At 43.7% G+C, this 11,672-nt stretch overlaps 1 protein-coding gene across 3 annotated transcripts; it reads left to right on the top strand.

The window, feature by feature from the left end:
- Positions 1–6,576: 6,576 nt before the first annotated feature.
- Positions 6,577–10,865, top strand: LOC120695921 (glucan endo-1,3-beta-glucosidase 7-like). Of its 3 annotated transcripts, XM_039979136.1 has the most exons (6): positions 6,577–6,761; positions 8,046–8,258; positions 8,449–8,507; positions 8,879–10,189; positions 10,273–10,533; positions 10,614–10,865. In XM_039979136.1, the coding sequence occupies exons 4-6, from the start codon at positions 8,974–8,976 to the stop codon at positions 10,634–10,636; spliced, it is 1,500 nt and encodes a 499-aa protein (XP_039835070.1). In that variant the 5' UTR covers positions 6,577–6,761; positions 8,046–8,258; positions 8,449–8,507; positions 8,879–8,973; the 3' UTR covers positions 10,637–10,865. The 3 variants fall into 3 exon arrangements, with proteins under 3 accessions (XP_039835070.1, XP_039835064.1, XP_039835059.1); XM_039979130.1 differs by lacking the exon at positions 8,449–8,507; XM_039979125.1 differs by lacking the exon at positions 8,449–8,507 and having other exon boundaries at positions 6,706–6,761; positions 8,154–8,258.
- Positions 10,866–11,672: the final 807 nt, after the last annotated feature.

The following is an 11,672-nucleotide window of genomic DNA, read 5'->3' as shown; positions in this document are numbered from 1 at the left end:
ATCAGATTATTGCTAGCAACAATCGGTCTTTGAGAGGCACCATAACTTAGATATATAGAAAAATATTGAATAAAATATGGATGCATATACATTCTACTATAATCCATAGGTGTGTAATGGTACGGATATGACCAGAACCATGGAGCAATCGGCCCACCAAATAAATATGGCGCAAAATCATTATTACCTTGTTGAACATGAGAAGACGATTGCTCATGATGCTCCGATGATGGATTTGTATCTTTAGCTTGATCTGGTCGCTTCTTCTGTTTCTGAGTAGCTCCTTTCTCCTCATATTTGGCCAAGAGTTGCTTGAAACTCGGCCTCTCCTTTTTGTTGTTTCTCCGGTCCGACCGGTCTGAGCAGATCTGGCATCCTTCTTTTGTTCTTGCCCCCCGAGCGCTGAATTCTTCAATGAATCTTCAGGGACCTTCTTTGCTGGAGCTTCCTGATGAGATTTCGAAGGCTCAGACCTTTCTTCACCAATAATTATATCTTTTCCTTTTGTTGATTCGGCTTGATTTGGCCGAATTAACACTTTAGGATTACTCAATTCAAGCACATGTGTATGTGCAGGGTAAGGATTCTGATCCACCTTCATTTGTGGAACAATTATTCGGCCTTCGTTAACAGCCGATTGAATTTGACTTCGAAGCACATTGCAATCATTAGTCGCATGAGAGAAAGTATTATGAAATTTGCAATAACCTCGCCGCTTTAATTCTTCAAGCGGCGGTATGACATGCGACATCTTGATGTACCCAATCTTATATAATTCATCAAATATCCTCTCATATTTGGATACATCAAAAGTAAATCTTTCTTGCCGATCTTTATGAATCGGCTTAAGAGAACCACAAACGCAAGGTTTATCATTAGAGGACCAAATAAATTCAGCGGTATAAACATCTTTACCTTCATCGTCCGAACAATTGGAATCACATCCGAGCACATAAACATGACGATTAGGTTTTTCATTGGACTTTTGAGAATCTCTAGCTTTTTTAGCTCGGCTTTCATTAGACAGAGCCTTTTGTAAGACTTGACTAACATCTATAAATTCTTGTCCCTCTAGCTTTGTTTTATGAAAATCAAGTAAACCAGCAAAAGCTAGTCAGCTAAATCTCTATCAGAAATTGTCAAACTATAACATCGGTTTCTAGTATATCTAAATCTTCAAATATACTCAGAAACACCTTCATGTATCTTTTGCTTAACCCATGTGAGATGTGACCATTTCAATTCAGTTTCACCACTAAAGAAATAATCATGAATTTTTTGCTCTAAATCAGCAAAAGTGAAAACTGAATTGGGTGGCAATGAAATAAACCATGTAAATGCAGCACCCGATAGAGATAAAGGAAATAACTTCAATTTGTAAATATCATTAGTGCTAGCTTCACCACATTGTATAATAAATTGACCTATATGCTCCAATGTAGTTCTACTATCATCACCAGTGAATTTAACAAATTCAGGAATTTTAAACCCTTGAGGATATGCAACATAATCGTGATTCTCAGGGTATGGCCTTTGATAAGATCGGCATTTGGCTTTAGCCACTATACCAAAAGTTTGCCGAAATATCTTAATCACCTCCTCTTTGATACTACCTGATCCAACATCATCGGCGTTAAGCCGATTTGTGATCGGTGTACTACTAGGTTGAGCAAAGTTCGGCGGTGTGGAATGTCGCAACGAACTTGCTGCCCCATATGGCACATTGGCATGAGGTGATGCATTATAATTAATTCGGCTTTGCTGATTTGCCGAATTTGTCACAATAGTATTATTAGTTGGAATTACCGAACCACGAATTGTCTTAATGGTATTAGATGTAGACGCATTATTACCGACAGACTTCATACCAAGATGTATTTCAATTCGGCTAAAACGATCATCAAACATATCATGTATATTTTGATCAATAAATTCCAACTTATTATTCACATGAGAAGAAACAGCATCATCTATAGCATTAGCTATTTTAGAATTAAGGACATGCTGCTTGTTCTCATCGAAATTTATCTCAAATTGTGAGGCATCGAAGGCGGCATCTGTAGTGACCTTCCCTTGTCGATCGATGGAGAAGTGCGAGATGTACTGGTTCATGGCTTCTTCTTCCACCTTCTGGATCTCCTTCTCCTTCTCTTCTCTGATCTTCTTCTGGATGTCATCAAGAATCATCTGATGCTCGGCCGGAAGTTGTTGAACATTCGGCCTCCGGATATTGGTAGAATCAACCTCACCAGGTTTAGAAATACCGGTCATGGCAACCGATTTATTTTTTCTTTTCCCCAGCGGAGTCGCCAAAAAGTATGTTAACGCCTTTCAAGATCAACACACGAACGCACTCGAACGTACGGCACGAAGAGGCAGCTCGCTGCAGCGCCTCCTGCGTAGGCCGGTCAGACCGGTCCCTTGGAGCGGTCAGACCGGTCGCCGCCGGCAGATCGGTGACGAAGCCTATGAACGTTAGCCCGGGAAGACCCGTCGGGGCAGGCGCACGTAGGGTTGTTCTAGGGTCGGCAGGCCACCTAGAACGCTCTCAATCGACGTAGAGACGATGGAGGAACAGCAAATAGTAGATTGGAAAACCTAGGGTAAGAGAAAAGTAAAAATATAAAAGTTGTATTGATTTGATCGATTGGATACCCTAATCGACCGTGACCCTTTATATTTATAGGGTGGGGTGGACTTATCCCGCAATAAATCCTATTACAGATCTAAATCTACAAAGAGTTCTAGTTGTACTCGGATTCTAGGTAGACCGGTCAGACTGCTCTCAAGCACCGATCAGACCGCTCTGTTCGACCGGTGCCAATTTTGGTCGTCAACAATAGATCAAGGTTCTAATGGTTTGAAGTCCAAACCAAAACCACACCGACCTCATTACAGTTATCCTCGGCAATCAAACTCCACCAAATCAATCCACTTGTGTTAAAAACCAAACCAAATCAAACTGCCGACGGCAAAAACCAAAACGGTTAAACAGATCCAATTTGCGATGTGCGTTGTGACTCTCCTACCTCTTCTAGCCTTCTAGGCTTGATCAACGCGCCAAAATCTATTGGATGCTGGTTTCTCGACTGCCGCAATCGACGGGGATGCAATCGAGCCGCTGGATGGGATGCAGGTCCGACCAAGCCGAATCGGTCCATTCTAAATATTAACCCCAACCAATCCAGCTCACCAGCTCCCTCAGCCCATTTAGCACAAAACCAAGTCGACCCAATAGAAAAACCAAACCATAATACCCGGTTTTAACCCAAACTGTTACCAGCTTGAAACGTAGACCATCTTTTGTTAGGCCAGTCTCGATGGGAGTTTCATGAAGGGTTTCATGATATTAAATATCATCAATTTTGCTGACATGACAATGAGAGAGATAGATGGAGTTTCATGAGATGTGAGGAGAGTTTTATCACCACGAAACTCATCTGTCACAGTTACCTAGTTTCAGTCTAGGTATCTGTGAGAGCTTACAAAATAACAAGACAAAAGGACATTGAAACATCCAATAATAATGTCATTTCTAATAAAGTTAGTAGCATCTTTATTATTGAGAGAGCCTATAGTGTTTTCCAGAACTTATATTCAATATTTGAGACTCTAAATATTCTCGAATGAAAAATATCTATTTAAAAGTTTTAGATCTTGTCGAGCATTATAAATGTTATATAGATATTTTCTGTATCGGAGATAATTTAGAAAAAAAGATTTGAAAAAATTGGGAATATATAACAAATTTTTTGAACTACTAAACGATTTCGAATGAAAATGTTACAAAAAATGTCAATTTGTATTGTATATAATTTTTCTCTACTACTAAAAATGCAAAAAAATAAAATGGATACCAATCTCTTTATTTCTGCCCTGGTCCCTAACCTCCCTCCTTTGACACCGCCGCCTCCTGCAACATCCCCCGCATTTGACTCTGTGTCTTCATCCATATTTACTCACTCTTCTAATTTGATACAAAAGAAATAATACATGTATTCTACACACCTTACAAAAAAATAGGTGGATGTTATAATTCAATAGGGTTTATTTTGCTTACATAGCTATTTTAGATATGAAATAAAAATTGTTCCCAAAAATTATATTTGAGTTGTCAGATGAGATTTTTCACCATCAAGATGGTTTTCAAAATCTTAAAATTATGGGGTAGATGATATAAATCAACAACCATTTTATTTGGATCTGGCACCATAGCTCTTTTAGATTTGATAATTTTTTCAAAAAAGTTATATATGAGTTGCCGAGTTAGTTTTTTACCCTTAAAATAGTTTTTCAAAAACATAAAATTTTAGAGTAGATAATAAAAATAAACAATCACCCATTTTTCCGATTCATTATTATAGCTAATGAAGATTTGAAATAAAATTTCTTCATTAAAAGCAATATATATAAGAATTTTCATCTAGACTTTTTGTCCACAAGATGGTTTGAAAGATCATGAATTTTTTAAGCATATGTTATAAATGAATAGAGATCCTTTTTGCTTGAATTTTCATCATATTTTTTCAATAATTCTCTTAAAAAGTTATATTAGATTTTTTTGGGAATCAAATTGCTTTCAGGAGATTACCAATCTCCATAATTGGATATAACACATTTCAAACAATTAGGAATTTGACTAAAAGTAAAAGAGCCAAAGAAAAGTATTTTAATCCAAGAAGGATTGTTGATTACAAGATTTTTCTTTTTTCTATAAAAAAATCCATTACTGATTTACTAACAATAAAGCAAAATGAATAACTAATTGCAAACCATTCCTTGATTTAAACACTTGTAATATGTTTTTGTGGTGTTCTTTCCAACTATAGAAAAAACTGTTTTACCCTCGAGATGGTTTCCAACAATCAAGTAAAATGTAAAAGTCATCTAAATTCATGATCAAAAGAGTAGTATTTTAATAAATTAACCCCAAGTGTAGGTGTCGTGTATCAATACTATGGATACATGATGACAATAGATTAAGCTTTAGCTAACCCTGAGCTGCCAGATAACCAAAGGCGCAACCTCCGCTACGGCCGACACACGAGGGGCGAACTCCATCTCGCCCTGCCCCGAGGGCATTGGAGTCAGAGTCCCCTAGCCCATGGGGGTAGGCTCCGCCTCGTCCGACCGAAAGAGCAAGGGGGTCCGGACTTGCCCGACTCCCTGGACATGGGCCCTCTAAGCTCTGCGCGATCCCCGATTCACCCGACCAAGGGCGCCACCCAACCCTTGAGGGCGTCGGACCCTGAGGCCCTGTAGAATTTCTGCCTCGCCCGACCCTGAGAGGGGGGGGGGTCAGATCTCGCCCAATCGAGGACCTTGGGGGCCCAAGGTCCGACACAGCTTCCCACCTAACCCGAACATGCAGGTCCGCGCTAGAGTTGAACCACTGACATTAGGGGAGGGTGAATTACACCTCAACAGGACGCACACGTTGCCCATGACCCGCACAATCCGTAACTGTGGGACCTGCCCCGTACTGACCATATGGGCCCCCACATCTAGCTAACGACGCCTAGGACCACCACAATTTTGAATAGGTGCGCATTGTGCGGACCTCCCCGCCCTCATCTACAGGGTCAGCGGTATCCACCGGGAAGGGATAAGGATTTCGCCGCCGCGAGGGTTCCTCAAAACCATCTCTTTTTATTCTCTCTCTAGTAAACCTGCTCCTTTCCCTTAACCTATAAAATGGAAGGCAGGGCCCCTGCGTGGGGCAATGGCAGATGTGGGACGATTTTCTCAACTCTTGCGACTTCTCTCAACTCTCAGACACCCACACTCAGCTCAGTTTCAGCAGAGACTTGGGACCGGCTCCCTCTCTCACCCATTTGTACGCCTACCGCAAACACCAGAACAAGCAGCCATGACTGGACATATAGGGACTTTTGAGCCCGAACCAGTATAGATCCTTTGGTGAAACGAAATACCGATAATACGTGTTATGGTCAAAATATAGGTGATTTTATAAAACTTTGTGATAAAAATTAAGTTTAAAGTTTTTTCAAAAAAAGATAAGAAAATCTAAGAGATAGTAAAATGATCCGTGCATATTCTATAATATAGGTAATTTTTCTCAAATATGTAGGAGTTTTGTGTATCTTTGCATTACAGATAGAAGCTGGCAATTTTACAACACGCTAGCCGATCGAGGCCTTCGCACTTTGACTTTATCCATTTGGTACTTGAGCTATTACATGAAAACTTAACGTAGATGATAGCAAGGGATACTAATGTCGGTGTACTACTTGCTGTACAGGCAACCTAGACTCTCTGCTCCGGCAAAACATATGCTTGGCTCGATTTCTTGTTTAATCTTGAATAAAAATTGTGGTATAGGGGCTGCTTCTGACATGAAATCCTTGCATTTCTTCCTTTCCATTATTTCCCAGCATACCAAAGAGAATAGTAAGTCAAACCTCTTTTGCATACTTCCCGGCAATATGGATCTCAACTCTGTCCAGCGATCAATAACTGAACTTTGGTACGAGGGGTCTGTAATCTAATCGTGAGCTCCGCCATTGTCTCGTACCATACCTTACCTCCATGGTAAAGGAACAATATGCTAGAAGATGGTCGTATGATTCACACTCTTGATCGCAGAGAGGGTCATTATTGGTGTGTTTTTGTAATCCATGCCGTTGTCTACGATCTACTGTCCAATGCCTGAGCTCTTCTGAATCTGATTGCCTCCCAAGAAAGGTATCGAGCATGCCAATGTTGTCGAGGTCTTCTAAATCTTTTGCCTCCCATGACAGGTATGAAGCAACGCTCCATTTTTTTAGATTTGTCATCATATCTATTCTCCATTTTTTTTAAAAAAATCTGAAGCTATTTTTAATTTGTCATGTTAGCTTTTCACCCTCAAGATGATTTGTAAAAATCATAAATCTTTTGTAGATAATATAAATCAATAGCAATCCATTTTTCCTGTATCTGGCATTATAGCTAATTTAGCTTCGAAATAAAATTTCTTCACGAAAAGGTATATTTGAGTTTTCATATTGGCCGTCTACCCATGAGATTGATTTTAAGAAAATCATGAAACTTTTTTAGTAGATGCCATAAAACAACTGACGCATGTTTTCCTTATTAGACATAGGATCATATTTATTCTATATTGAAACAAAAATTCTTCCCTAAAGGTTATATTTGACTTTTTTTAAAGTTCGTTATTTACCCTTGAGATGGTTTCAACAATCTAGTTAGAACCATCTAAATTCAAGGTCCGAAGAACATTGTTATATATGGTCAAAATCTAAGTTCCTTCATAAATAATTGGTAAAATTGAAGTTCACATTTATTTTTATAAAACTATTTTTTGAGAGATTGTAAAGTTGATATGAACTTATACTCTTTGTCATGACTAGAATGTCTGTAGTGCTTGGATATATGAAAACATTGAAAGAGCATCTAGGCCCCTAATTTGAGTTTGGAGATTAACGATAACCAATCATTGTTACTAACATCTGTTTTGCAGCGGCAATTAGAAGTTAGTTCTTAATGATGAGTTTTCATGATATTCTTGACTCCGCAATCATCATGAGGATGAATTAATTTGGCTTAAAGTATATATACTAGACAATCACTCTGTTCGCTGTGCTGTGGCTAGTGGGTGGTGCTGATTTATTGTGAGAGAAAAATACTGCTGGCTGGCTGGTGGCTGGTGCTGATTTGGTGTGAGAGAAAAATATTGTTGGCTGGTTGCAACGAACGGAGTGAATAAGACAGATCTATAGTCTATGAAACATGCACCGAGTGGCCTAATAGTAAAACTAGTTGACGGGTAAATGGTGACTAGCATTGAACCAAACCAATTGTTTTTTCCAGTGTAGGTTTTAAATATTGAAAATTTTGCAAAAATCCATAGGCCTTAATGCCTTATATATGTTAAGTTCTACGTATTACGTATTGACAAGGCTATGCAGTATATGCAAATTTAAATGCAAGTGGAGTTTTTCCGTCAATGCAAGTGGAGTTTTTCCGTCCTCTACATTTTTTTTTCTGCAACTAAAGGCTTCACTCACTCTAGCTTACTCCAGCACAGAGACCCAGAATGCAGCGATTCGACCTCTAAGGTTTTCCAGGATATAAATTCCCACCCACTGATCTGCTCGTTTCCCACAACTCGCCTCCTCGTCTTAGCTCAGCCCATCGCCCTCAGCGGAAGCAGGACTTGATGGCTGCGCCCGCTCCTCTGCTCGTCGTCCTCCTCGGCCTGACATTATTGCCACTGCTCTTCTTCCCCGGTGCAGGTAATAATCGCCTAATGGGTTAGCCGAGCTGATTAGCTTGTTAACAAGGATAATTGTTTAGTGTTGGGCCACTTTACATTGACCATTATTTACTATTGTCTCTTTAGTCATACTCCTACGTATGATGAGATAACTTTAGTACTGTTAGGCTATAATATTGACCATACTTTTTAAATATTTTTTCGCAAAGCCGGCGAGGTGGGCGTGTGCTGGGGGACTAATGGGGACAACATACCGACCCCGGTGCAGGTAATGGCCTAATGGGTCAGCCGAGCTGATTAGCTTGTTAAGGCTAACCATTTTGTGTGAGGCCACTATGCATTGGGTCATTGGACATTATTTACTATAGTCTTGCGAGTCATAAAACGTATGCTGGGATACTATATATATGAACAACCAGGAGACATTGCCCATACTAAATTTAATTTTGTTAACTGGGCTGATGAGCATGAGCCAACCTATGCTTGTGGCTGACGAGCTGGCTGGAGTTCCATTCAGCTCTCGTTGAGCTAATAAAATCAGCTTTGAAGGCCGATTTTGAAGCAGAAGTGTAGAACCAATGCAAGAAGAGGCAAAGTTTTTTGGGGGGTAAACTGTTATTTATGGACATGATGTTGCAGAAGCGGGCGAGGTGGGCGTGTGCTGGGGGACTGTGGCGGACAACCTGCCGAGCCCAGCGGCGGTGGTGCAGCTGCTGAAGCGGCAAAGCATCACGATGGTGAGGATCTACGACACCGACCGTGGGGTGATCAGAGCTCTGGCCAACACCGGCATCAAGCTCATGGTGTCGCTGCCCAACGAGCAGCTGGCCTCCGCGGCCTCCAGCCCGCCGTTCGCGCGCCAGTGGGTGCAGGACAACGTGGCGGCGTTCTACCCCACCACGCGGATCAACGGCGTCGCCGTGGGGAACGAGGTGTTCGACATGGCCAAGGGCCTGACCCAGCAGCTCGTCCCGGCCATGAGGAACGTGCAGGCGGCGCTGGCTGGCCTGGGCCTCGACGGCGCCATCAAGGTGTCCACGCCGGTGGCGTTCACCGCGCTCAAGAAGTCGTGGCCGCCGTCGGAGGGCGCGTTCCAGGACGACATCGCGCAGTCCGTGATGAGGCCCATGGTCGCCTTCTTGAGGCAGACGGGCTCGCCCTTCATGATCAACGTCTACCCATTCAGGGCCTACTTGGACGACCCACAGCACATCAGCGTCGCGTACTGGACGTTCCAGCCCAACGACGGCGTGGTCGACCCCGACACCGGCCGCAGGTACTACAACCTCTACGACGCCCAGATGGATGCCGTCCGCTACGCGATACGGAGCGTGTCGCCTGGTAGCGTCAGGGCCTCGGTGACGACCCAAGACGCAGGTGGGAACGACGACGACATACTGCTGACCAGTTCAGAAATCGGGTGCTCCGATTGGAAGATCCCAAAGAAACATTGCAAAAACTTCGCCAACGGGCTCATCGCGCACACGCTAGGCGCCAGCTCCGCTCGTGCCAAGCACACCAGCGGCCTCCTCGACAGCGTCGGCGCCGGCGCCGGCGCCACCTCCGCGTACATATTTGCTCTCTTCAACGAGGACAAGAAGAGCGACGACTCGGAGCGCAACTTCGGGCTGTTCTACCCCGACATGCAGCCGGTGTACGACGTCGACTTCGTCCACGGCAGCGGCCCCGTGACCCCGGCGCCGGCGCCGGCGAGCAGCTGGTGCGTGGCGAACGCGGGGGTCGGGGACGCGCGGCTGCAGGCGGCGCTGGACTACGCGTGCGGCCACGGCGCGGACTGCGGCGCCATCCAGCCCGGCGCGCGGTGCTTCAGCCCGGACACCAAGGTCGCGCACGCCACCTACGCCATGAACGACTACTACCAGCGCCATGGGCGAGCAAGCCAGGCTTGCGACTTCAACGGCGCCGGCTCCATTGTCTACCAGCAGCCAAGTGAGCTAACGCTTTCGATTCCATTCCATTATAGTATTGCAGAGTGCTAATCCGTCATCATCCGAGAGTGTAATAATTGACAGGCATATGCGACCCGAGCCAGGCGGCGAGCTGGTGCGTGGCGAGAGCGGAGGTCGGCGACGCGCGGCTGCAGGCGGCGCTGGACTGGGCGTGCGGACACGGCGCGGACTGCAGCGCCATCCAGCGCGGCGGCCGGTGCTTCGATCCGGATACCAAGGTGTCGCACGCGTCCTACGCGTTCAACGACTACTACCAGCGCAATGGGCGAGCAAGCCAAGCGTGCAACTTCAACGGCGCCGGCTCCATCGTGTACCAGGCACCAAGTGAGTTCATTGTGCCATTGATGACATCCCTAGTTAGGAACAAATTTGTGATCTTACTCATGTTTTTTTACTATCTACAGAGATAGGCAACTGCCAGCTTTAATCTAAGGCTTGGTGTCAAGGAATGATAGCGGATACTGAAGACTATGCTACATGGCTACCCGCATCTTGCATTCTTTATAGCTGAGATATATGGAACAGATAAAGAAATATAAACATCTTTATTATTGTCTGACAAGTGACAATAAGAAGTACACCCGTGCCACTGACGGAGAAAAACTAAATTGATGTAATAATAATTATTGTTGGAATAAATTAGGTTAAGACCATAATGTTTGACTTTTTTTGCTAACAATATAGACGCTAACGCTCACAAACGCACGCACACTCATCTTTATGAATACATGCACGCAACCCTACCCCTATGAGCACATCCGAGAGACTGAGCCGGCATATCCTCGAGATTGACGAAGTCACCACTAGCGCCTCGCTATCGACGGCACTCAATCTGATAATGGTTTGGATCAAAACCAGTGTCTGCAATTCGTTTTCTTCATTTGGACCTATCTGGTTTGGTGGTAACTGGGCTGAAAAGGCTATGGGCTAGTTCGGTTTGGATTGAGGATTAGAATGGGTTGGTGTGGTTCGCTACTGGTTCGTTCCCATCGTGTTTGCCACCTAAAAGATGGAGATGCACATACGACCTTCTTTCACAAGCAGGCAAGCTTTAGAAAGCGCAAGAATTTTATTGCAAAGCTGGTAGTTGAAGATGAGGTGTTCACAGCCCAACAAGACAAGCATAATGTTTTGTTTGAGTATTTTGATGGGATTTTGGGCACGGCCGTACAACGGACAACTTCTGCCAGCTTTCCACCGTGCAGGCTTTGACCTGTCGGCCCTTGGTGAGCCATTCACCGAGCAAGAAATCTGGGCCACAATCAGATCATTACCCGCTGACAGAGCTTCTGGACTAGATGGCTAGTTGGCTACACGGTCAAATTTTACAAAACCTGCTGGCCGATCATCAATACAGATTTTATTGCAGCCATTCTCACACTACAACAAAGCGATGATAGGAAACTTAAGTTGTTAAACTCAGCATACCTCACCTTGATCCCTAAGAAGGCTGAAGCTCTAGA

This window comes from Panicum virgatum, chromosome 1K, assembly GCF_016808335.1.
Source record: "Panicum virgatum strain AP13 chromosome 1K, P.virgatum_v5, whole genome shotgun sequence".
In the NCBI taxonomy this organism is placed as follows: Eukaryota; Viridiplantae; Streptophyta; class Magnoliopsida; order Poales; family Poaceae; genus Panicum; species Panicum virgatum.
The sequence above is the reverse complement of the archived record's forward strand: the minus strand, read 5'-3'. Positions and strand labels throughout refer to the sequence as shown.